At 41.7% G+C, this 26,777-nt stretch overlaps 2 protein-coding genes and 1 long non-coding RNA gene across 6 annotated transcripts in view; 1 reads left to right on the top strand and 2 right to left on the bottom strand.

Moving 5' to 3' along the window:
* The first annotated feature begins 481 nt into the window (after positions 1-481).
* The window catches only part of LOC135338025 (mucin-12-like), a 27,619-nt gene continuing 1,323 nt past the window's right edge, over positions 482-26,777 (top strand). Inside the window, exons 1-25 of one of the 4 annotated variants that reach the window (XM_064534038.1) lie at positions 482-671; positions 812-1,344; positions 1,624-1,782; positions 1,943-2,017; positions 2,711-2,812; positions 3,138-3,275; positions 13,722-13,808; positions 14,172-14,348; positions 14,549-14,747; positions 14,908-15,024; positions 15,138-15,227; positions 16,950-17,100; positions 17,820-17,900; positions 18,060-19,101; positions 21,578-23,244; positions 23,428-24,013; positions 24,061-24,175; positions 24,352-24,415; positions 24,476-24,569; positions 24,842-24,994; positions 25,194-25,295; positions 25,496-25,576; positions 25,879-25,970; positions 26,409-26,531; positions 26,704-26,777. In XM_064534038.1, coding sequence (XP_064390108.1) covers positions 631-671; positions 812-1,344; positions 1,624-1,782; positions 1,943-2,017; positions 2,711-2,812; positions 3,138-3,275; positions 13,722-13,808; positions 14,172-14,348; positions 14,549-14,747; positions 14,908-15,024; positions 15,138-15,227; positions 16,950-17,100; positions 17,820-17,900; positions 18,060-19,101; positions 21,578-23,244; positions 23,428-24,013; positions 24,061-24,175; positions 24,352-24,415; positions 24,476-24,569; positions 24,842-24,994; positions 25,194-25,295; positions 25,496-25,576; positions 25,879-25,970; positions 26,409-26,531; positions 26,704-26,777 — 6,143 coding nt within the window. In that variant the 5' untranslated portion in view covers positions 482-630. Of the gene's footprint in view, positions 672-811; positions 1,345-1,584; positions 1,783-1,942; positions 2,018-2,710; positions 2,813-3,137; positions 3,276-13,721; positions 13,809-14,171; positions 14,349-14,548; positions 14,748-14,907; positions 15,025-15,137; positions 15,228-16,949; positions 17,101-17,819; positions 17,901-18,059; positions 19,102-21,577; positions 23,245-23,427; positions 24,014-24,060; positions 24,176-24,351; positions 24,416-24,475; positions 24,570-24,841; positions 24,995-25,193; positions 25,296-25,495; positions 25,577-25,878; positions 25,971-26,408; positions 26,532-26,703 lie in introns of all 4 variants that reach the window. The other 3 variants (XM_064534035.1, XM_064534037.1, XM_064534034.1) reach the window with 3 other exon arrangements.
* Positions 7,359-8,434, bottom strand: LOC135338033 (uncharacterized). Its single transcript, XR_010395401.1, has 2 exons — positions 8,149-8,434; positions 7,359-7,710 (listed from the first exon to the last, which is right to left on the bottom strand). It is a non-coding gene; the product is annotated as an uncharacterized LOC135338033 (long non-coding RNA).
* Positions 8,440-12,870, bottom strand: LOC135338912 (uncharacterized; the record flags this gene model as incomplete). Its single annotated transcript, XM_064535005.1, has 2 exons — positions 11,807-12,870; positions 8,440-9,221 (listed from the first exon to the last, which is right to left on the bottom strand). Coding segments are annotated over exons 1-2 (1,698 nt in total), but the record flags the coding sequence as incomplete, so codon positions are not given.

Below are 26,777 nucleotides of genomic sequence, written 5' to 3'. Positions count from 1 at the left end.
GAAATGTTCCAGCATTCAAGATTGGCTTAGTTTCCTCTTCGTCCTCGACTTCTTGATTACCAGAGTCAGAGATAGAACTGGTGGCCGAGAGCATTGGTACCGCCATAGTAGTACCGCGTACCGTGGACGTATCTTCAGAATCACTGTCAGATTCTAGCTCAATTGCATTGCATTTCTTATCCATTAGAGTGGCAACTTCGTGACATTTAATTGCTAGGTGATCAGTGTCTGTCAGGGACTTCAATGCATTTGAATCGTTCAAAATGCAATTTTTGACTTTTTCCAACGTTTCATAAAGGACTTCAATATCTTCTGCTGTTAGTGCAGCCATTCTTTAATTATAGCTACAAAAATAACGGATAGATTTATAATTAAATTTATATTTTTAATACGCAGATCAAACCATAGATCAAACCTCGTGTTGTTTGATGTAATTCTATTACATGTAGATAGTTGCTGTAATAGAATTACCAGGGGGCAGAGTTTTACCGTATTTATCTTAGCCACGTGGCGCACAGATTGTCAACATTTAAAACGTCAACAACTGGCTCTAGCTCTAGCCAGCTCTACTGCACTGAGAACACTTTAATACAGCTACTGCTACGTCTAGGAAGTCTCCATAGATACACCATGGAACCAGATGATAATATGGAGTCTGATCTTTCACCCAGGTAGCATTTTACGATTATCAGTGATACACACTCCTTATTTCATGGCGTTTCATCTATCTTATCCTACTATTTATAAATATCTAGCCACATGTACCTGTATCCGGCAGATTTATTCCCACACTGTATTTATTTCTCTCCAGACACGTGGCTCATGTCTCGTCATCCCTCCCCTTCACTGAGCCATCCCAGTCCCTGAGCCCCCCTCCTGGACCCAGCGGCATCATCTCTCTCCTATCACCACCGCAACCAGACATCACTCCTAATCAGCCACAGATCTCAACCAGCAACCAATACCAGCTGGCAGCCACCATTAATCGTCTGCACCTGGCAGCATCAAATCAACACCAGACGGCAACCACCACTTTGTCAAGCTCAGCTCAAAACCACAGTGCTGCCCAAACTGGAAATAGTATTTCAGCTCAAACACAGGCCAGTGCAAGAACCATTCAATCTGCTGTTACTAATAGAGATGGTGGCAGAGGACAAATCACTGGTCCTACTGCAAGCCCAGCTGCTGCTGTTAGACGAGGTGCCACACCCACAACTGTAGGGAGTAGCGGAGCTACTGGAGGTGGAAGTACCAATTCGAATATTTTTCAAATTCCACTCTCACAAGATATTTTGGCCGGATCAAATGACTTATCACTGGGACTTGGGGAAAGCCAGTCAGTAGGTACGTTTTAGAGTCAGTGGTTATTGCCATATCCATACTAGGTACGTGCAAATAAATTGGTGCTTTAGACAAAAACCTTATACATGTATATACAAAAGTGTGCTTAATTAAAAACAATCGTTCCATGATAAACTGGCCAAGTTTTATCCAAAAGATTTATGGTACTCTGAGAACGAGGTACTCTGAGAACGATTCTCTATCTTTAGTATTAATGCTTGTTGATTGATCACATTATTTTAGATGCTTCTATCCAATCGCTCCCCCCTGGGCCCCCACTAGGGTACGACTTTACCCCGCCTGACATGCGAGCACTAATCCGTGCTGATGAACAGCGACAAATGGCGGAGGACGTGAGGCGGAGTCAGCTGGAGAAGGAAGGGCGGGAAGTACTGGCCAGGGTCTTAGCAGAGGAGGGGAGGAGCTCTGACCTTCAGTTTGGTAAGTGGGGTGGAGGTAAAGTCTTAACGACTGATCATTGCTTGTATTTTGAACCTCTGCATTTGTGTCGATGGATTGTGTTGACATGTGCAACAGGGAATCTTATACCTAAGTTGAGGTTGATAAATTAATCATTTTACTGATATTTGTATTGCTTTAGGTGGGAGGAGCTATCCTCTACGAGGCAATGAGGAAACGGTGACTCCTGCATCACAATCTGACAGCGGCAGTCAAGGTATCCATGACACTGACAAAATGTATTCATGCTGAGTTTGCAAGTAATTTTTTGAGGGCCGCATTGTGAATTGCCAATTTCTGGGCATTTCGCGTCAAATGAGTGGGTTTTGTGTGTGAGGACAAAACAATGGTTAATGGCAGCCAGGGGCAAGTACTCTTGGGATTAATACCAGTAGGCGTGGCTGCGCATGCACAGTAGGGGATCCTACCGCGTGGTAGTCATTCGCGTGTTGGACAGCGGCAAGTATAGCTGTGAATAGCGTCTTTCCCCCCTTCCCACCCCTCTCACCTCTGGGCCTCTGGAGGTATCCCTTTTTCTCACACCACCAGCTCGGGCTTGAGCACAGCATTTATTGCGTGAGGGGGTTCCCCCCTCTTTGTGATCTTTAGGTGAGGCATAGCCTCTTAGGTTACCCTTTCAGGTGGCATGGCTTCATACGCCTATGCACGCTACTGAATGGGTGGTGGCTTTACATTGCCTTGTATCCAGGCCCAAGTTATCGGTTTATGGGTTGGTGCTCACCTCTTGCCCAGTGGTCTGACATTAATATTATGTACACTAGCTACATGTAGCTGTTACAAATGTTTAATGGTTGAAATGTTTGCGGTTTGGCCAAAAATTATGCTACACGTACATTGTGTATATGGTAGCTTGTTCATTATAGATTGTGTGTTTATTACCCCTCTACAGACCAGCCAGCCCTTCCCCCCTACAGTAATGAGCTAACTCAAAGGGCCAACCGTCGCATCAAGCGCCTCAGGGACAGGCTCAAGGGAACACCTGTGGTGCCAGGTGAGTCACGTACTGTGATCATGGTCAGCTGGGTAACACGTACTCTAAAATTAGTTATAAAGATAGGTGTACCTCGACAGTGCACTGATTCTATTGCTTTTCTTAATTAAATCGTTAGAATGTACAGCACCTCTAAACAGCTCACTGTAAAGAAAAAACTGTTCTTACAGAGTAGGGCAATAATGTGTTCACTGTGACCCCCCACACAGAGTAGGGCAATAGTGTGTTCACTGTGACCCCCCACACAGAGTAGGGCAATAGTGTGTTCATTGTGACGCTCCACACAGAGCAGGGTAATACTGTGTTCACTGTAACCCCCACACAGGCACAGAGAGCAGTCGGAGTTCTGATGAGGGAAAGGCTGCCTCCCTGAGAGCTGCCAAACTCAAAATGGAGCACAGAATTACTAGTGGAGTCCCTGAGAGCACCCTTTCCACTCACTCCAGAGCCTCTAAAGCACTAGGTCAGTGATTACATACCCCAGCTCAGGGGGGGGGGGATTTGATAAGCTGACAAAGCACAATGATGAGCAGACTGAGAGAAATACCTGGATCTGTACCTCAGTCCTCAACACAGTACTTCACATCAGACTTACTTTAGTAGCAGTGTGTTCAATAGCAGCTTCACTACTGGACTCATGTTGACTTGGAACAGAATTGGGTCTTTTAGCCACCTTAAAAAAAATGTTAGAGCTACATGTGGTCAATATAAGGGGGCGTTAAGAGGGTGCCCAATAATTGAAGCAGGGCGTCATGCCCCTTAATGCCCTTTTAACGAAAACTCTGCTTGAGCTATGTTTAAATTGTGTACCGGGTATGTGAATGTTGTGTGGGTGGTAGCAGCCATGGTTGGCCTGATGTAATGCACTTCCATGCATCTCAGATACTAATGTGTTGTGTGATATTTGTCTTACATCAGTACATGTAGGTAAAACATGTTTAGCTTGACTCTATCCAGTACTCAAGTTGCAACAGCTCATGCCTTTCACCCTTTGAATATCGTTTCCCCATGGCCTAGAAAAAAAACCTGGTTATCCCATCCCCCTGTATTACGCATGCAGTCAAGAGTATTCAGCATGTACATATCTATAATTGTAGGCAATTAGCCATGCATTACATACGGCGAGTTAGCACACAGATTTTGATTATTACAGTCATGTTTGTGTACCGATTATGACTACATGTACATGATATACAAAGCGGCCAAAACTGCTATCAAAGTTGTAGTAGCAACACTTGCAAAGCCCCCTAGTGCACTGTCTTTGAGTAATTCACCGTCTTGTTCCTCACAGCCTTCCAATAGTTTCCCTGGGAAATTCATATGCGTGTATTGTGTGCACGTACACATTGACATGTTTATCTTACCTGATTGTAGCTTTTCTGAGCAAGTTGTGCCATCCCCGCAACACTGTAAAGCCATCCCACAATGAAAATGTTTCCGTGGTATTCTTAAGTAACTGTGCAGTGTAGCATTAAACAGCGTACTGTTCTCCGTGAAACCTTCAGTTCTCAGACGTCTAACGTCCTCTCCATCCACTAACCAACTGACAAACGATACTTTATTGGCTTGACAAGTCACTACAAAGTACGTATCACCATGTTCAACCGTGTCTGTGATGTATGGAGTGTAGTAGTCTGAAGTTTCCGAACTTGGTTCCGATTGTGACCTGATGTCTAGTTCTGGAATGGGGGAACTTGCCACGTGAGCAGCGAATAAACTCACTAGCATTATTTTCAGCATGACTATAGACTTCATTCCTTCTTTGGGTACAGTAACTATAGAGTGCCACAGTTTACTGTATATAGTGTAACTCTTTACTCACAACGTAGATTTGGTCTAAAAAATTTATGGAGAAAGCTAACTATGGCCATTCTAGTTAGGCTGTAATGCACTATATTAGTCACGCAGGCTGTAATGATCTAGCTAATTCTCCAGCACTTCATCTGTGTGCTATACACGCAGTTTTTTGCAAATCTTCCCTGGGTATTCCCTTGGATGAATATATTTCGCACAGCTTATAATGAATAATGGTTCAGAAGAGGCTGGACACCACCTTTGACTAATCGGCATTCCTAGACTACATTGCCTGGTCATGAAAGTATAAACTAGGAGATCTGAAAAGATTGACCTTTACTCCTAAGGTCACTTACTGTTTTAAGCATTTTACGAGCTGAATCCTTAGAATAGACGTGATAAAAAGTTCAAAAACTAGTACACGTATATAAATAATAGTTAGACACTGTTTAGGAAGTTTCTATATACATGATTTAGAAGCCCAAAGAGTATCCCGAACCATAGATAGAACAGTAAAAGGGATTGGAAACAAAACAAAAATAGTTGCTTGAAACACTCCTCGTTATAGGGTTTGGCTATCGTATAGCGGGTATATTTCGAGGGTATAAATGTTCATGGTTTACGCGGATTAAGCATGTACCGCGAATTAAATTCGCATGCGTGCATGCTGCAAAAAGGCTACTATTCCAAGAAAATAAATCCGCGAAAACCTTTCTAAAGGCATTTCTGCAAAAATATATACCCTCGAAATATATACGGTATACAGTAGACTCTCGCTATCCTTTCTTCTGAATTACGGCACCTCGGCCGTTTCATTTGGCAATGATTGCTATATAGATCATTACTGTGCACAAACTTGCTCTGAAATGCGGCCACCTTGCTGTTCTGTGTACTGGTCACTTCTGACAGCCACAGACCAGATTCTTAATTTACTGTTATACGTATAATACGGCCAGATATGACGTTTTGGGTGTGGTTTGGCCAATGATTCGAATAGAGAACATAAAATTAATGATTCATTATCCAGCTATTGGACTTGTAGTAGGCCCGCATATTATCTACAGTTGAAAGCCGCCGCCAAACTTCTGTCCCCGGATTAACGAGAACTCTACTGTAACACCTTGATACAATGCTTTCATTATTGTATCTTTGAGCTACGTGCAGTACGTTATGCGCTGAGACTACATTGTTCACCGGTGTACCATAATTATAATTCATACTCACATGAAATGCATGTGAAAATTAATTTTCTAGCTCTAAAAGCTCCATCTATTCAATGTACGTATATTTCTACAATCTCAAAAGGTGAGTCATCATTACTTGGTGTAGTGTTTTCACAAAGCCTTAACTCAATCAAAACTAAAAAACATTTGCAATGTGAACGTTGCTAGGATTGCCAGGAAAAGAAAAGCGCGAAAAAGCGAAGAAACAAGAAATTCGGCGAGTACATAACTCCAATCCGTTACAACGTCATTCACATGTACTGTTTCAATAAGTTATAATTATTATTTTTGTTTTGGTACTTTTCCTGGCCAATCCTTTCACATTGCAAGTAATAATTATAGTGATGTTAATTATGTGCATTTTTTGCAGGCTATAGTTACATGTTTATGACTCCATTACAGTGTTGAGCAAACACGCAAGTGTTGGATGTGTGGGTGGAAGTATTCCAAGTTATTCATGACCAGCAGATAAAGACCAATGACTGTGTACTTACCCAACCTGTATTTCGATTTTAAAATTCCTTATCAACAGTAGGCCACTCGACTGTACATGTTCATGACGTTGTAACGGATTAGAGTTATGCACTCGCCGAATTTCTTGTTTCTTCGCTTTTTCGCGCTTTTCTTTTCCTGGCAATCCTAGCAACGTTCACATTGCAAATGTTTTTTAGTTTTGATTCCCTTTCTTTTTTCATACAGTAGTACATTAATGGTAAGATAAAATTAATGTGACGTTGATTAATTTGTCATCGTCCTGTAATTTTGTTGAAGATAATATATAAGTGGTCGTTGGACAGAATTATATTATACTCTTCAATAGTCTCGATCCCAGGCCGCACTTCACTCAGGGAATTGAGGAGTTAGCCTCTTTCACCGGCCTTCTTTTCTCAATAATGAAAGTGAAATACCTATGAGGAACATCAAGAAGCAACTGAATTCCAGTCCTGTCTTCTCTTCTTGAACTTCTCTTGCTTCGTTCACCGCATGATGTAGCTGGATTGCTAAAACTTCCAAATTTGTGCGTATCAGCTAGGTCATTGCAGGTACTATCATAGATGTAGGAGAGAGGGATTGGAAACGGAAGTGGGCCTCGGAAAACATCCGCGCCTCGCTTTCTTGTCTTCTTTTCTTGCCTCAAATGAGGAAAACTCATTGCATAAGCGGTGAAAGAAGAGGGAAAGAGACACAATCAACAGTGCATTGGTACATGGTAATAGTAAGGAGCATGTGCAGAGCTAGTGGTATTGGATACTTGTTTCACAGTAGATATAAAATCATCAGAGGATGCTTAGCTCCCTGAAATTGTGAATGTATTTGTGACTGTCAGAGGCTTCTCTTTTGCTGCCAACTTAATTAAATGAAAAAGAAAACCATCAAGAAGTCCACTAGTTTGAGGCAATAACCATGATCATTCATACGACAAGATACATAATATACCATGTAACTTTCTTAATAATTGTTTTCACTTTTGATGAATCAATTGTACGAAGTTTCTATATATACTATATAGGCTGCATGGTGAGCGTACATTTCAATTTCCAATTCATTAAGTATAATTACATACACTTGGAGACAGCAAAACACTCCACAGCACTGCCAGTTGCTTTCTAAGTGTAAAACGAGTGGGATCAAACCGAACAACATTAACAAAAACTTACACGATAAAAATGATTATTACAGCTATAATTATGATTAGTTTAGCACTCTAATCAGACAGTCTTAGATGGAGAGAAGCTGGTGAGGTATACAAGGGTGTATATATAGCCGGAACAGCCGATAACATTTACGAGGGCGGTGACGTGTAGGGATGTAGAGAGGAGGGGTATTCTTCTGTCTTCTTTTCTTCAGCGTACTCAGTAAGTTTTGGCTTGCGAGGTATTGCTATATAAAATATAGATGAAACAGCATTTGTAGTAGTTAAATATCTCGGGCCTACAGGCCCTTCACCACAATCTACTACTGGCCCAATAACAATTATGAGGTAAAAATAGGTGACTACACATTCATGCACACAAAAGCTATACATCCACCTGATTCAAAACTAATGCTCTTGGGGTGATCACCAATCATAAGGGAATGTATGCCTAAAATTAAAATTTCTGTAACGCTTAGCGTATTCCCAAAAAAGGGATCTTTAGTGGTGCTCTTTAATTCAACGTTTTTCTAGCACTAAATTCTACCAGCTGATGTATGACTAATTTTCTTTGGCTTGGGGTGATACCACATGATTTACCAACAAGCATATTGAAGTATACGACCTAAACATTAATCATTTCAGAGAAAAAGGGATAAATGTGTACAATACAAGATTAAACTTACCTAAATTCAATGAAGAAGATAGTTGCAACGGTAAATAGAGCTTAAATAGTGGTTATTCACTATCTATATAAAGCACAGTTGCACTGGATACTGGAAAACTTGACAGAATACTAGTGACAACTCATAAAATCCTAGATTTGCAATAATCTCAGTTACCCGCGAAGTTCCTGGGGAATAGATTAGCCCTCATTAAGCGAGGCGCGGATGTTTATCGAGGTCATATGTGAAGTACATTGAAATCTACTTCCGTTTCCAATCCCTCTCTCCTACATCTATGGTACTATTTACTTCTGGTTGGCCTTTTGGTCCTGGAGGGCCTCTTGTTCCCTTCTCCCCCTTGTTTCCAGGATTACCAAGTTGTCCTTTAGCTCCCACAGTGCCATTTTGTCCAACTGGACCAACACTACCGTTGATACCTTGAGCACCAAGTTCTCCTTTGTCTCCTTTCACACCGGGTTGACCTCGTCCTCCCATTTCTCCGGGAATTCCAATTGGACCAATGTCTCCTTTAAGTCCTGCTCCAATGTCTCCTTTAGGGCCTCTTCTGCCTTCAGAACCCTGAGGCCCTATTTCTCCTTTGTATCCAGGGTAACCGAGCTGTCCTTTAATGCCTGTCACACCTGGGTCTCCGTGGATCCCTTGAGATCCTTCTTTGCCTTGTTCACCGTTGTTCCCCTTTTCACCCTTTGGTCCTGGTTTAAGTGTGCAGTCCGTCCCATTGTTCTCGTTTCTGTTGCAATCTATAATAGAGTAGAGCTTCTTGTCGATAACCTCGGTCAGTGCATTAGCTAGAATATCTATAGAACTCTGGGAAGTATCTCTTCTGTCTCGATTGAGTGATCCAATGATAGAGGAGATAGAAACTTCTTCTGTGTTGAGTTTCAAAGTCTGAACTTCTTTACGCAGAGTTTGGATTTCTCTCCCTTGATTCCAGACAGTGAAGGTCAAGCTGCCAAGAATGGTGAAAAGCACTGCAAAAGTGATGGCTTGAAATACAAACAGCTTAGGTTTGCTTGGCCTACTGTAGTACACGTATACACACGTATACATGGGACATAGGTATTTATACCACACTTACGTCACCACTAATTGATCTCATTGGTCAACAGCTGTAGGATATATAGAATATTAGCATACAGCCCCAGGCATGCACAGTTTTTCAAGTTGTTTTTTAGTTTTTTCATTGTTCAAGAAAGTAAGCAAAAAGAAAAGAGCCATGCTTGACAGTACTAAGACTCAAAGCGACGGCAGAAACACGGAAGGTGCTCTCCAACAAGATGGCTAAGCTTCCATGGGCGCGGTATAGATACATTTTATCCAAGAAGAGCTTGCAACTCCAGTAGGGGACGTCGAATGGTCAACGCTTGGACCAAGGAAGCTCTTGAGCATCTGTAGGAGTCAACATGTTGCTCAACTAGCTCTTTGACGGCTGCAAAATCCGGCATAGTCTTGTTCTTTTTTGTAGTCTGCATCGTGGATTGAATTGTTGCTAGGGGGAGGTCCTTTTATAGTGCTGCGGTCACGTGGTATAAGTCAGATATGCCACACCTACTCGGAGGATATGCACCCTATATATCCTCCTCTTAGGTGTGGTATATCCTATACATGCATATACATGTATCTTTGGTGACTAAGTCTGTTTTTACATCATTGATTTAGCTTGACTCTATCCATTACAAAATCCCTTCATTGATTATGCATGTTGCAGCAGCAGCACATGCCTCATGCCTTTGAATGTCGTTTCCCAATGATGAAGATTGCTCAGAAAAACCCTGGATATCTGGCCCTTGTATACAGTGTTTCTATTGGGCACATGGTTGTATTAACCTCTAGTGATGTATCATAATAGTTTATTGCATACAGGTACAGAGTTAGCATGCGTAATTATTCTGATAATTATGTTTGAATATGTTACCGAATGATATACAAAGCCAAACTGTATGCTATCAAAATTGTTGTACCAATACTTGCAAATGTCCTTGTCCACTGTCTTTACTGTTTTCGTTTGGTGATTCACCATCTTGATTATAACAGCCTTCCTCAGGAAAGTCATGTTCAAGGCTTTTATATTGTGTCCAGGTACACACTGACATGTTTATTTTACTTGATTGTAGCTTTTCTGAGCAAGTTTTGCCATTCCTGCAACACTGTAAGGCCATCCCACTATGAAAATGCTCGCTTAGTAGCAGTGTAGCCAGGCTAGTGGGGGGGGGGGGGCAGGAGTAAACCTTCCTCCCCAAACATTTTGTAGGAATAATGACATTGTCACATTAGTACTAGACATCATACTTTGGTTAATAATATTATGTTGACTATAAGGTAGATCTACTGTGATGCGTTAAGTACGTAATCAACAAAAGTGGGCGTAGCCAAACATTTTGGCGGCGCACGTACATGTAACCCCCAAATTTTGGATCTGAGATGAAACTCTGGTACTAGTGTAGCATTAAACAGTATGCTGTTCTCCGTGAAACCTTCAGTTCTCAGACGTCTAACGTCTTCTCCATCCACTAACCAACTGACAAACGATACTTCATTGACTTTACAATTAAATCACTACGAAGTAAGTATCACCATGTTCAATCGTGTCTGATGTATGGGGTGTAGTAGTCTGAAGTGTCCGAAAGTGTTTGTTGTGATTAAACTTTACTTGTCCACAGCGTAGATTTAGAAAATAGTAAACAGCTATAATTATGGCCATGCATTCTAGCTAAGACTGTATGTAGCAGTGATTAGTCTCAAGTGTTCGAAAGTGTTTGTCAGTGGCAGATACAGGAAAAATGAAAGGGAGGTTCCAAACTAACGAGCGCGCAACACTAGTAGTGAAAGTCGCATACAGCGCGAAAATGTTTGGAGTTACACCCACTTCCGGTCACACGGTGTTTTTATGATAATTATTTGGCACAGCTTAATTAATGTGTACTACGTAGCAACTGCTGATTCACAAGAGGTCAGAGGTCAGACACCACGCTTAATTAATAACATTCCTGGACTCCATTGTCTAGCGGAGGTACGACGTGCGTCTCGTTATCTCTCTTCTAATCGCATCCCGATCTTTTTGTCATTGGTTTTCAATGTCGTGTGTTCCCCACAATAACTCTGTGAGTAGCGCTTTTCTAATTCAAAGTCTAAATTTAGACCTACATTAGAAGATAATTATTGTTTCTGTCGCTGAACCCTGGTAAAGTCAGAACCACTGTTCAGTTAGGAGATGTGCTTGCTACCGTATTACTAGAATATTTTGCGAGTGAAAAACCTTTGCGAGTGAGCCAAATCAGCAGAAAATTTGACCCTTTGCGATCTAACTATTGCGTTCTGGAAAGGATCATGTGTATTTACTAGTAATAATTTAGGTTTTGCGGATTTAATTGTTGCGAATTGATCAACCCTCGCAAAGTTCGCAAATGTTTGATGCTCGCAAAACATTCTGCCGGTTCCTAGTTACAGCAACTGCATGCAGTTCGTAGGTTATTAATTTTTAGCCATGCATAAGTAATAATAATTATAACCTCTACATATCTTTGAGGTACTTGCAGTAATGTAAGCCCTGCATGAGACAATTAAAATAATTTATTGTATAATCTTCACACCAGTGTACCATAGTTCGTACGCATGCGTGTTATGACATGCGTAACAAACAGGACGATTATCTAGCTCTAAAATTTGTCTATTCGTACATATATTTCTACAATCTCAAAAGGTGAGTCATCATTACTTGGTGGACTGTTTTCACAAAGCCTCAACTCAATATCATCTGTTGTCGGCTGAGGTAGTTGCTTGCAGAACCACGGTGGGTTGTTGAACGCACAGCAAGTACTGGTACTCCCACATCCTTGACCGTCCCAGAGTGGATCGCCAGGGTACAACACACCATCAGTTACATTGCTACCTCTAACAGCTGAGTCACAGAAGTAGTCCTGTCCAATGAATGATGGTGCAGTCCTGGAGCCGCCGCTACAGGGACATCTTTCTGAACTGCCGTAAGTTTCCCTTGCTCCATTCACAAAAGACCAAATATGCTGTCTAGAGGACTCCCCGTGGGTGAGAATAATGCCATTGATGGGATTGTTAGTCGTAATAAAACCAAATGCGCTAGGTGAGCCAACTTGATATGCAACAATTCTCCCACACACACGAGAGTATTGAACTCCATTTACTGGAAATGTTGTTGACACACATCCTCTGTCAGGTCTACCACACGTACGCAGTGGTGCTGTTGTCCTGCTATTCAGTTTGAATCCATTTGGGCACTGTTGGTTAGAGTCAGTCATGTCAACATCAGCCACCTTCATCCAGCCTCTCGCTCCATTACTGCAACACGATCTCTCCATATTACAGTACACATTCACTGGCTGGTTGTTAGCCCCTGTTATCCAATAGTTGTCAGACTGATAATTGCTAGCGTATAGTGCACCGCATGATGTTGCTGGATTGCTTAAGATTCCAATCTTTATGAAGTCACTTGAGGTAGTACTGCCCTTTGGTCCAGGGGGGCCTTGTGATCCAGTCATTCCTTTCTCCCCCTTGTTTCCAGTATTACCAGGTTGTCCTTTAATTAACTCCCACAGCGCCATTTCGTCCAACTGGCCCCAATGGACCGACACTACCGTTGATACCTTGAGCACCAAGTTCTCCTTTGTCTCCTTTCACACCGGGTTGGCCTCGTCCTCCGATTTCTCCGGGAGTTCCTTGAACTCCAGTTGGCCCCATGTCTCCTTTAAGTCCTGCTCCAGTATCTCCTTTAGGGCCTCGTGTGCTGTTAGAACCTTGAGGCCCTATTTCTCCTTTGTATCCAGGGTAACCGAGCTGTCCTTTAATGCCTGTCACACCAGGGTCTCCGTGGACTCCTCGAGGTCCTTCTTTGCCTTGTTCACCGTTGTTCCCCTTTTCACCCTTTGGTCCTGGTTTGAGTGTGCAGTCCGTCCCATTGTTCTCGTTTCTGTTGCAATCTATAATAGAGTAGAGTTTCTTTTCGATAATATCAGTCAGTGCATTAGCTAGAATGTCTATAGAACTCTGGGAAGCATCTCTTCTGTTTCGATTGAGTGATCCAATGATAGAGGAGATAGAAACTTCTTCTGTGTTGAGTTTCGACGTCTGAACCTCTTCACGCAGAGTTTGGATTTCTCTCCCTTGATTCCAGACAGTGAAGGTCAAGCTGCCAAGAATGGTGAAAAGCACTGCAAAGGTGATGGCTTGAAGCACAAACAGCTTAGGGTTCGTGGTGTAAGTCATTGCAGCAATTAACGTTGCAGTTCTCGAACAAAAGTTATTGCACAATTCTTCACTCAGTATTTATGTCTAGCTGTATTAGTTAGTTACTTATCACATGAGTAGATCATGCTGATGATCGTATGATTGCAGGCTCACAATGCAGCATTATAGACGTAGCCTTAACTGGACAATTGTGTTGTAACACTCACACACAGTTGTCGCATACATTGTTCGTCATTACTATCAGGTTCCTTTTCGTAGTTACCAATAGTGTACTCTTTGTGAGAATCTTTGATATTGTAATAATTATTATGTACATATAAGTCCGTCATGTAACACCTAGCTCCACCCTCATGCAGACAACCAGATAGTGGTGGTGACAGGTGCCAGCGAGTCTGGTCTCTCCTCCAGTGAGAGTGGGCGGCGTGTCCCCAAGAAAAAGAGTGGTAAGTGTTACTGCATGATGATATTTGGATTTTGTACAAGCGGGTGATTTACAGTTGTAAGTAGGAAACTTACTAACTCCAAGCGAATGAAAAATCACCCGCCAACCCACACTTAAACCCTGCCCAAGCATGTTGGTTGGGTATTGGTTTTCTTTGAGAACTATACGCAGCTTTAATTGACACCATCTGTTTTTCTTTAAAAGTATCACATGTGTTGCACTTGAAAACTACACAGGTTTTGTTGAAGCTTATAATTTTAAAACTAAATTGTACAAACATGCGGGGACGAAAATGCTTGAAATTGTTTGCGTCTGAAAAATGCATTCACAGATTAACTAGTATAAACATTGTGTTTGTATGCAGTCCAGACCCAGCACAAAACTATGCCCTCAACGGTTGAGGTCACTAGAGCTCCCACCACGCCTAGTCCAGAGGAGGATGAGACGAGAAGGGATGAGACTCTCTCTGATGACTCCACTACTGATGAAGAGACACAAGACATCGAACCACCACCAGTCATTACTGCCGGTATAAAATTAGGTGTCTGCATTTACAAAATTGTATACTAGACATGGTATGCTTGGATTTAGGAGTGTTGTCAGACCCTGTTGAGTGTGTAAGATTAAGTAGCCATTGTTTTTATGACTTAATTTCAAGTGATTTTCATCAAAAGGAATTTCCCTACGAGAGTAATACATTAGCTTTCCATGAACTACCTTTTTTGCATTGTCCTCTTACAGCCCCTCCCTCTTGGGGGGCGGAGACTGATGCCAGCACTGAGTACCCAGGAACCCAAACCACGAGCAGTGGCTCTGATAAAGCCACACCCAGTTCTGGCAGCTCCTGTAGTGTGGACGGAAGTCAGGCTACTGTACCCCAAACCCTGCCCCTCGTTAGCTCCACCCCCTATGAAGACGATGTCACTACTGCCCTCCCTGGGTACGTGTAATTAATTTTGATGAATCACAATACGTATACTTGTGTTGGCTGCCACTTACCAGTGAGGAAAGTTATTATCAAACCATTTGCTAGTGCTCACCATAATAAACCTTGTGCATGTACTTTCCCAACCCATTTCCCATATGCACCTCCTATATAGACTCCTCGGACTGTACAAGATATGTAAGAAGCAGCTATCGAATGAAACCTCCTCCTCAACTACGACCACCCGCAGCTCCAGCAGTGGGGGAGATATTGAGAAGATCAGAGCTAATAGGTGAGCTACATGTACACAGCATGACGTGCTTCCCTGGCTATCATTGTGTTGGGGTCTATAACTATCATTTCTAATCTACATGTTTGCTCTTAAAACTTTACGCCTTTATGCAGGCGCACACAGATTCACTCTCAGCGGACCCAAGAAGAAAGTCTGGGGAGTTTTGAGGTTCCACTAGCTTTGCAAACATTGAGCGCAGAAATGTAAGTTATAATTATAGAAAGATGAATGCATGTGCATCATTATTTAGTTGACATTATTATAGTGCAAAGCATCTTAAGGGGGGAATGGACCATAAATATATGTTTCACTAATCCTGCCAAAACGTCAGAAGTGTTTATACCATACCCAAGTTTTTACCATCAAAATGTAGCTTTTGGAATACTCTGTTAAGTGTGCTTAACACAAACATAATATTATAACTCGTACAGTAGAGGGGAAGTTACAAGGTATGTTTCAAAAAGACTTGGGTACATTTTTCTTACTGGATACCCAATTGAAACAAAATTAAAATTCCTCACAATTTACCACAACCATAGACAAGTACTATCTACAAATGTATGAATTACAGTTCACTTGATAGCAGTGACAGGGTTGCACCGATGCCATACCCAACAGAGTGTTTAGAGTCTATATCTTGGAGCTGGGCATGAGGTAGTGGCCACGGTATTCTTGTCCACGGTAAACGATTATTATTTTTACACCACAACTTTCCGAGATAAAAATCACGGAACAAAATAGTTCTGATTTGTGATTTTTATCTTTGACAGTTGTGGTGGTGTAAAAAATAATCTAGATAGTACTCTATGTGGTAAATTGTGAGGAATTTTAATTTTGTTTCAATTGTGTATCCAGTAAGAAAAATGTACCCAAGTCATTTTGAAACATACCTTGTAACTCCCCCCCTACTGTACGAGTTATATGTTTGTGTTAAGCACACTTAACAGAGTATTCTAAAAGCTACATTTTGATAGTAAAAACTTGGGTATGGTACAGTAGAACCTCGATTATCCGGACACCTTGGTTCCAGAAGCAGGCCGGATAAGTGAATATGCCGGATAAACGAATAGATAAACCACGCCTTGATCCACCCACTTTATTGATAAACAGCAGTGCCACATGGTTGTCTGCGCATGCGCAGAAGATAAGCAGGCATGTCTCCATGGTAACAGCTGCAACGCGCATGTGCGTTTGAGGGACACGCCCATTTTCTGATCTGATAACGAGAAAACTGCCAAGCCGGATAATCGAGGTGCCGGATAATGGAGGTTCTACTGTATAAACACTTCTGACGTTTTGGCAGGATTATGCACTTGTCAAAGTAATGCCCCACCTCCCCCCTACCGGGGATAAGTGGGGATTAGTTGGGGATTAGACTTGAAGTTGCTCCCCTACCTAGGGGAATTAGACAGATCACCTGATGCATGCATTGGGTCAAAGGTCAATTAAAGATCACATGATGTCTGCCACACTCTTCCTTCTAACACATGCTGAGTACAGTGAGAGCAAAATTTACATTTTTTTTTATCCTGAGCAATCTGTGCCTTCTTGACTTCACTAGCTCTATAGGAGTATAGCTGTCAATATTTATATAGTAATTCTGATACTTCAAATAATCTGTTTATCTTCTCGCTATAGTGTGATACAGGTCTAATCCCCACATCACCCCCATGTTGTACTAGGGGCTACCAGGGATTAGACCAAATAACATGCCCAAAGGTAGGGGTATTAGATCAGGTGATTGGTCTAATCCCCACCTATCCCCGGTATGGGGGGGGGTGGGGCATTAGATTGACAAGTGCATTAGTGAAACATATATTTATGGTCCTTAATATATATTCCTTTCGTGGTTTTCATTATAATTCTTGTTGGTATTAATATTATTGCATTATAGACACTTTATATAACTTCTTCTACCCCCTTAGGCATGACCCAGCTCCCCCACAGAGCGACGAGGTGGGGGCTCCCTCCTCTCTGCAGAGTGAGATTGAAACACAGCCACTGGACGACAGCTCTCAAAATATTTTCCACAATCTGGGTATTGTGCGGGACTCACAAGAGGAGCTAGCAAATGAGGTGTGCATGCATGCAATGTTGTTGCTCACCATGTACCATGTGGACACAGCTACTTTGGTTGTACCGTACTTTGTTGTGATTATGCCCACCCAAATTAATTGCATGCTACATAACAGTTCTAAAGTCTATTTGTGTTGAGTTTGAGTTGTCATAACTTTGTCATACTTCACTGAAATTCAAAGTTTCATATACCATTGGATTCCTTGTTAAAAAGCGCTTCTGTCTATATGCTGTAGAGCTGGTAAGCTCCAACCAACTAAAAGTTAGCATTTTCCATGTAGAAGTCCCAGGCATACTTGTCCACCACATAAAGCATAAATGAAGCCATAATTGACCACATAACTTCCGGGGTTGAGCAAATAGACTTAGTGCAGGGGACCCATGCACTAAGTCTACTCTCAGAGAAAGCAGGACATGCGTCATCAGTAACACGGCAATGAAATGTGTGATATTCAATGTTTACATTAGGCTCTTGACCTTTTACCTTTTCTTTCATGTCTGTGTTGTAGCTGTATGGTGGCCTTGGTAGATCTATCTGTTCTGCTTTCAAGTTCACACCAAGAAATCACACCCTTTTCCCTAAACCACTTCCGCAAATGCAGTACACAATGAACAAAAGTTGTTGATAGTCATCTAGTCCAAAAAAGGGCGTGGGTTTATGATTATCCTGCATGTTATATTTTTGTGATTGAATGTCATCATCGGTCCTTTTCCCCTAGAAACCGGCTTGGTATGCTAAGATGATGGACGAAACACAGGTTATGGACCCAGCTGATGATGGGAAGAAGACCGGAGACAAGGTCAGTCTTATATTGACTGGCTTTAGTCAAGAATAATTTTCAACTATGTACCTCAATCATAATTATTGTAACACTGCAATGTTGTTGTAGTGGTGGCAAGTTCATTTTATGCATGCTTTTTACTTGTCTGAAGTCATAATGCTTTTTATTACTATGTAGATACAGAGGTTGGAGCAAGCTCAACCCTCAGCTAAAAGCAAGATCACCTCATCACCCCAAAGCAAATCTCAGTCCCAGCCTTTCTTTAAAAACCCTAATAGCAGCACATCTTGTTCCCCGGCTAGTAAGGATAGCAGCTTTACCGGTAGTCAAGGACCGAGCACTTCAAGCTCCTCGTCAAACAGTTCTAAATCAAGCTTGCCTACCTCATCAAGTACATGTAGCTCAAATGATCCAGGCTCTGTCATCAGCTCAAATACTAGCAGTGATTCTAGTAACTCCACTCACCAGCAGTCCATCTCAGTACGCTCTAATGATGAACAAGAAGCAATGGATACAAACCCGTCTTCTCAAAATCCAGTAACAAAATCAGGGAAGGAAGATGACCAAGTGAAAGAGAATCATTCTGAAGATGATGACAACACTGTAACGCTTGAAATGGAGTCACCAATAATGATAGATCTCACTTGTCAGTCTCAATCGTTGGGTGAAGGGGAAAATCAAGAATGTGATAAATCGACGTCGTTGATAGAAACCCTGTGTTCTCCTGACATACTTCATGTGTCGGTCGAAAAGGGTACAGAGGAGATGGAAGATCTACTTAGAGATGATGAAGCAATGGATACTGACACAGCCAGTCAGGACTCATTTTGTCTACATTATAGCCCTTCTCAGAGTCATCCCATTCGAGAGACTTCTCCGGCCGCTAGTAAAGAAACCACACCCCTAAACTCTATGGAGTCAGAGGAGTTTAGTTTGCAAAATACAATGAACCCGGCTTCTTCATGCAAAAGAAATTTACTGAACATTGAAGTAGATAACTCTCAAACGTTAAAAGCTGACGATTCGAAGTCATTACAAAACTTGTCCCCCACTGCTATTGTTTCAAGGACTCAAAGTCCTTTGTATGAAAGTCTTTTGTTGGACAATTCTTCAGAATCCATTCAAGGTTCCATTAAGAGCCGATCAGTCACAGCTCTGATGCCTACGGAAGTGACACATGGCGTACAACAACACGAGTCACCTGCTCACACACCTACAAGTAGGCGTACATGTAATGTGATACGTACTTTAGAATATGCAGCTGGTGCAGTACTTCGAAAATGTACATGATTGATTTTATATTGCGCTATACAGTTATACGCACTCCTGGTATTGGTATACCGTATAGCGCAAAATTTCCGAGGCATTTGTATTGCGTGAAATAGCCTCTAAAAGCATTTCGCTGAATATATTTCGTGCGTTGACTGCTTACTGGAAGCACTCCCAGGCCACGCCTTTAATCTTTGCACGTTATAGCAGATAATTCTGACAAATTAGTTTTTGTGTAGGACACGAAAATAGCGAAAATTTTTCGCTATGCGGTATAATGTGTCGGGGTGACGTGTCATACAGGATTTTGAAATAGAGGGGGACACGCAGAGTGTTTCGCTGGCTAGAGGAACCCAGGGGCTGCCCCCCTAGTTAATTAAGTGAATTTGGGTGGGTTTTGTGGTTGCCTTTGAATTCTGTCATAATTATGTACATGTACAACTACCGTAGAAACTGGATTATTAGCGCCTTACTCAATTATAATTGTATTTTTATTTTTAAGCGCATGCTTAACTGCAGGTTTTCATACCCAATTATGTGAATGATATTAGTGAAAATTTTATCAGTTAGTTTCGTTTAAATATGAGCTAGCTAGCTTGTACAGTGCATGCAGGGGCAAATACCAGGGGTGAATACAGGAATATTGAAAGGAGGGAGGAGCTAATCACCAGAAAATGTTGCTAAAAAAGGGTCAACTGTTTTTCTAGTGTAGCAATTTTACTAAAACCCTCAACCGTTTTTGTGGTTCTGTATGATCCCTTATCAGAGTAGACTAGCTAGCAACGCACATCAAGATTTGCACTGATTCAGACTGCATGGCAGTCAGCTTGCTCTTCAGCTTCAACAGTCTACAACTAAATGGTCTGCTATTCTGCATGCTATGCAAGAATTGATTGCTGAGGCATAGTACGTGACATGATTGCTGCTCTAAGCCACACCCAATCCAGAGACCAAGCTGCTCGCTGCTATAGTCCGTGTAGCTGGGGGGGGGCTACAGCGCTCAAAGCCCCCCCTGTATCCGCCCCTGGCATGGTAGGGATTATAGCTAGTGATATCCATCTGTAAGTACACTCTGGGCTAGCTGTTATGAGAATGTGAAACATAGATGAAGTTGACTCTTGGACCCTTTATAATAAACATTGTAAAACGAACCGTAATGAACTTTATTGCTTTTTAATAAGTGCTGACATCAGCGTTTTACATTCAAATTGCACAGGAAGCGACTCATCACCGACTGTGCAGATATTTTTCCATATTGCACACCCGGAAGTATTATTGCACACTTGTTATTGCACACTAGGAAGTGATTCTTATTTGGAATAAAACGTTTTCAGCAGTGAGAGAACAAGAAAAACATAGTTTACACACTTATAATCATGCATTGCAATGCTTATCAGTCTCTTTTCTTTTTTCTGATGCTCTGTATCACTTCTGTGCTCTTTTTGCAGTGAAGCTGAGGGTCAGGAGGTTGTCAGTGTTCATATTTAACGCATCAAACAGGCATCAGTGTTGGAAGTGGGTGCTTTGAGCGGAGTATTGCACATGTAGAAGTGTACTGCACCACCATATAAGCCTGTTCAGGCTTGTATAAAGTCGTTTTGGCTTCAAAAACGGTTGTCACACTTTTCTTCAGTTATAGCGGTGCATGTTTCCTCTTCTGATACACTGGAGCATGATAGAAAGCAAGCACATGCTGTTTATCCTTCAGAACTATCCATTTTCAAAACGGGTTGCTGGTTGTCAACGTTTTTCTTGTCTTTTTTCTTGTCTGTTCTCTACAAAATCTTTAAGTAGCCTTCTGCAAGCTCTCTTGGTGTTCTAGAGTCTTATTTCTTTGTCTTTCTAGCTGTTTTCTTTCTCTTAAACTCGTCTTCAACTGGGAGAAATCAATTTTGTTGCTACGCATTCTTCTGGTTGATAAAGCAACCGCATGTTGCGCATGCGCAGATTCAACCTGCATTTTGGTTGCCAAGCAATAAATGCATTATCCCATGGATACTGATGATTATCACTCGTCCGTGCCTAGTAACTGTCACTCGTGCCTTGCAGGCACTCGTGCAGTTACTGGCACAGACTCGTGATAATCTTCAGTATCCATAGGATAATATCATAGTAACATACATCAAGTAGAGTTGCCTGCTTGGGAAGTTTGCTTACTTTCTAGCTACATGTAGCTGTCGAGCCATCATCTCTGTCACTGAGACATTCGATTATTGGGTGGGGCTCAAAAAGGACGGCATTATACGCGCATTCTTGACCTATAAGTGTATAAAAGTCTGCTATTGACCCATTAGCACATGCGCTAATAATCCAGTTTCTATACAGTGGTTCCTGAACCAAAATGTTAGGGGGATCCCTCCTGTATTGCACCTTATTTGTGCATGTATGTATCCACTTTTGTCAAAATAATTTATTTTCTTGTACAGGTGCACCCTTTAGGCTGAACCTTCCCTCAGGGTCTCTGATCGAACCTCTCACAACGATAACACCGCCCTCACAACCTGCCCACACAATCCAGCAATCAGCACCACCAGCTGTCGCCGGTACCACTAGTAATGCGGATAGGTTGCCCACTGGAGACAAATCTACAGTTCTACAAATCCCAGCTTCACCTCTCTCTGTGCTCAGCTCAACAGATACCGACTCTGTTTTGTCAAATCGAAATACTCGGCAAAGTGATACTGATTCATTTGGTCTGCACTTGGACACGGCTACATCCGGATCATCACAAATTTCAGAGGATGAAATCAATCACTCAATTCCTGACCCATTGCAAACGGTTGTGGATCAGCCACTCTCAACTAGTGATACGACTGAACGTCAAAGTGTTGCTAGGAATGAAGAAGAAGTTAAAATCTCAGCTGAATCAACAAACTTAGATGGTTCAGAAGATAGTCAAGCTGCCGAAGAGTCAGTAACCGTATCCACGTGTCTAAAGAACAGTTCCGATGTACAAAGTATTACCCGTGAGGCTACAGGCTCTCCCAGAACACCTAGGAAGTCACTGTCATTGAAGAACAGAAGAACCCCCAAACGTCCCGGAAAAGAAAGCCAGAAACCTGAAAATACTACTGTTCCTGGATTTGTGTTAGGTGTGCTATCTGAAAATTCCGAACAATCTGAAGTGGACTCACAGATCCCTAAAGTTATTGTGCTAGGAGACAGCCAGCTTGAATGTTCCGACTCGTTTAATTTGCCTTTCTCTATTGCCCTTCCTAAAGAAGCATCTTCCACTGCCTCTGTAGACACTGCCAAAGCACTTGCTTCAGAAAATCAAAATCATGGAGCACTTTTCTCTGGTTTTAGATCTGATGCAACATCTAGAGTAACAGGAAGACAGGTGTCCGACAGTTGTGTCATTTCGGAGAGTTTGTTTAATCAGAGCAAAGAACCGCATGAACCACAAAGTCAATATAGTGAAGTCCAATTTGTACGGCCAAGAAAGCAGAGAAACATGCCGGGGTCTGTGTTTGACTCGGTAGAGGTTGGTGGCAGTCAAGCTACGGAAGGAACTAATTTAGAACAAATACCCCATACCTCCACTGTTAGATCTTTAGACCAAAGCAATGAGATTGAACCAATGTGTGTGGATCCTCCTTCTTTTGGCTCACCATCAATCATTCAGGAGTCAATTCAATTGGTAGACAATTCTATAGGCAATCACCCTGACAATAATAGCACTAATTCGTCTTCTCAAGAAGCTACACTCAGTGAAGCTAATCGCAACTCACAAGTCAACAATCCCTCTAGCCAAAATCTCATCACTCCAACAAACTCACAAATCCTCCATCCTCCGACTATTATCACTAGCCTACAGCACCCCTCATCTAGTCGGGGCTTGTCCAACTCACAATCTTGTGCTGCATCCTTCCAGTCCCCTGTGCCTTCTACGCCACTAGAGTTCACGTCCCCCTACTCAATGATTTCACCCTCGGGTATGGAGGAGCTTAAGAAGCAGGTCAGAAGAGAGGGGGTGAATCGCTATGAGTTGAGACATGTGAGAACAATTCGGACCGTCACAGACCATCGGATAGTCAGCTCTGAGGTCATCAAGAATAACCGAGTGATGAATGGAAGCTCTCGAGTTTGGTCGGTAAGTACGATAATAATTATATACCTACATGTATTGTACATTATAAGCCTAAAGTAGCGGAAAGCTAATATGTACTTATAAGTTCTCAGTACATTAATACATAACTGCTTTATTAATTTCTACACGGACAAGAATATGTCACACTGATGTGTGTAGTAATTGCGACCACATTCCCTCTATTAGGAAACCTGTGAGCCTGAAGTGTTCCAGGAAGTGAAAGTGGAAATGGCCCCAAGACATCCCTTAATTAATTCTTCATTCAGCTTCTCTACGTCACCCCAGTTAGTATCCACCACCATGATACCGAATGTAGGATCTTCTATGAATATTATTACCAGCCAATCAAGTCTGGTTGATTCTCCCATTTCATCCCAACTTTGCGGACAAGAAAACCATAGAAACAGTCGAGAGACAACACCTACTGTATCACATCGTAACAGTCGCCCACCGATTAGGAGAGTGTATCCAATCCCCAGCAGCGAAGACAGAGACACTAATAGTTCTGCTTCGTCACATGAAAGTATTGACCATGATCATAGCACAAGTAGAACTGTTAACAGAGAAGCTAACACTCGTCCATCGGTCAAAACTACTCAAGAGCCTAGTACAATTAGGAAACGAGCGAGTAGGTTACCTGGAGCAACACCTAATGCCACTTATTCTTTGTGTGAAAGTGTTAGAAGTGCAAGCAAACAAGCTGGAAGTAGCACCACACATAGCGCACAAACCTCGAGAAAAGTTCCCAAGCCAACAACAAGTGCTACAAAAGGTAATCTTGCATTGTGAGGTGAATGTGTTGGGTGTCCCTTTATTCAGACGGTTGTGACGCTAAACCAGCTGCATTAGAGGTGGGTACAAAGGTCATTGCAAAATGGAAGGACAAGTGCTGGTACATGGCTACAATCATCACTGATAAAAACAAGCAAGGAAGGTGAGAACACTATACATGTACATGTAGATAGAACTTTGGTCTCATGGCTTTGACTTCAGTTTAATTAAACACAGGCATGGATTATAGTTTAAACCGTACGTGCATGTGGATGCATTTTCTTTGCTAAAATGTGTCGAAGGTCACTCTGACGATCTGTTTACTATTCTGTTCCCCAGGATGCGTGTCAAGTACGCTGATGAAGATACTGGTAGTGTGACTGCAAGTAATGTTCTTCTAACGGTATGGTATTTAGTTTATATATGTGTCCCCCATGTACTTCATCCAATAATTCCTCTCCAGGAATTTTTAAGCGAGGGTGTGTCAGTGTCAGCGGTACCGATACTGTCACAAAGCCAATCGAGTGACACATTACAGCCTGACACTACAGTCACTGGTAAGTATAGTCTCTTGGCTGAGTCGTCACAAATGGTAGATGTTTCGCTCCCTCTACTTATCCATAATTATTATTATTGTTTATTATGGTGCACTGAACCATAATATTGTGTTGAATATTAATTTTTATGATAATCACTACATTGCTAACAGACAATTTTTGGCTATTTCATAATTTTATGGTGTGCACAATGCATGAAATATCAATCATATGACATGTTAAGTATAACCGCGATCTTCATTTACTTATTATATAATCCATGTTATTTTTAGGCGTGTTTGAGGGATTTTCAGATGAGGCTCAAGAAACATTCATTCTTCGGTCTGGTAATGAATTGAAGACCTTCTCTTCAGCTTGTCTCTGTGTTCAATCAGATGCCATCAAGAGCTGCACTCTGGACTCCAAGATACCACACAAGACCATGGGTGAGTCCATTGCATCACGTACGAATAATTATTATTATAGGTTCAATGTACGCTAATAATAAGAGATAGGTTTCACTTTCTTTCTACCTTGCTTGTTGGCACAGTAGGCAAATACTTACTGTCCTTGATCTCATAATAGTACAATCAACTCAAGTACGATGTAGTTACAATATTTGTTGTGTTTTTGTTATGAGGATAGTGAACCGCAAGAGAAAGAGACGCTCCGTGAAAGAAAGTGATGGTGTAACTCTCCCGTCAAGCACTAAGAAAAAGAGGCTGTCGTCAGGTACAACGACAACTGGTAAGTATTTGTACACAACACAACTCCTTCACACATGTGTGCATGATAGAATTATAATTTTATACAAAATGAACCACTTCTATATAATTATAGGAGTTGAGTTGACTAGCACTGACACTGTGTATAATAGATTCTGTGTTTCAAAACACAGTTACATGATGGTATAATCATAATTATTATACATCAAATGTTATATACAGCCATCTCCAGAGGTCAGGGGCACATGTTCAGGGGGTACGTTTTCATGCTCACTCAGAGAACTAAGGAAGACTCTCAAACAGGTGATCACTTCAGTTATTGTATCAATTAACCGTACGACATGTGATATATCATGTTGGTGCTTCCAGAATAGTATAGCTAAACGCTGCATGTAGTTCACCTACTGTATAACTGGAAAATTTGGCGGGTATTATATTTGGTGAATGAGCCATTTTCACTGATTTTGGCGTGGCTACTACAGCAATGATGTTATGTCCACTGAAAAACTTTAATTTGACGGTTTGACGATCTTTGAATCAGCCAATTTTCCGGTAACATTGCATATAATACTATAAACATGCTGCTGTTTAATTTTTTTTTTTAGCATCTCCGAAAACATCGATCGACAAGGAAACCGCAGTAAAGCAGATCAGGAGCAAGGCGGGTAGAATTGCGGATACCCTCACCAAACAAGAGGTAGGAATTTTACTGTGCTCACTCAGTTTAGTGGATGTGATGGCATTATTCGTAGTGATTGTTCTTTCATGGCACCACATGTTCATAATCAGCCAAGAGTTCATTAGGAAGAATACGCAACCACTTAAAACGACTTGAAACCGTTCTAACCACAGTTATGCTGTTGTATAAACTGTGAAGTATTAGCTCATTAGTGATGATTGTCACTACCAACACCTTGTATCTCAAGTGGTTGTGGTTAAAATGGAATGCCTTATTGGTGGATTGTCACTGATGTGTTCATGCGTTGTTATTGCCAACGCCTTGTATCTCAAGTGGTTATGATTAAAAAATTAATATGGAATACCTTTTGTGTGCTTGTGCACTCTTCCTAACGAACTCTTGGTACAGCCTATAATTATGAGTATCTGTTTATCTACGTAAATATTACTCTCTCAGGTGATTGATGGCAGAACATTTGTTTTATCTGATAGCTTTTGTAAGACTAAAAAGTACCTGCTAGGATTGGCATTGGATGTTCCCTGTATCACCTACTCTTGGTTGAGTGACTGTATTCAGCAGGTGGGTGCATGGTGCAATGTTGACTAGTGTTTGTGTGGTTGGTGTTGTGCAAGTAAAAGAATTTTCTTAGACAGCTTATCAGCAACAATCTACTTGTAACTCAATACGTGCTTTTATTTATATCGATGAATTCTTGCTTCGCCAGCTATATTATAATTATTTGATTTTTTAGGGCAAGGTGCTGGACTATGCTGACTACAGACTGCCGGCAGGCGTTAACAATTTTGATGGAACTGTCATACCATG

Source organism: Halichondria panicea, chromosome 7 (assembly GCF_963675165.1).
Source record: "Halichondria panicea chromosome 7, odHalPani1.1, whole genome shotgun sequence".
Taxonomy (NCBI): Eukaryota; Metazoa; Porifera; class Demospongiae; order Suberitida; family Halichondriidae; genus Halichondria; species Halichondria panicea.
This window is presented reverse-complemented; position numbering and strand designations above follow the sequence as displayed.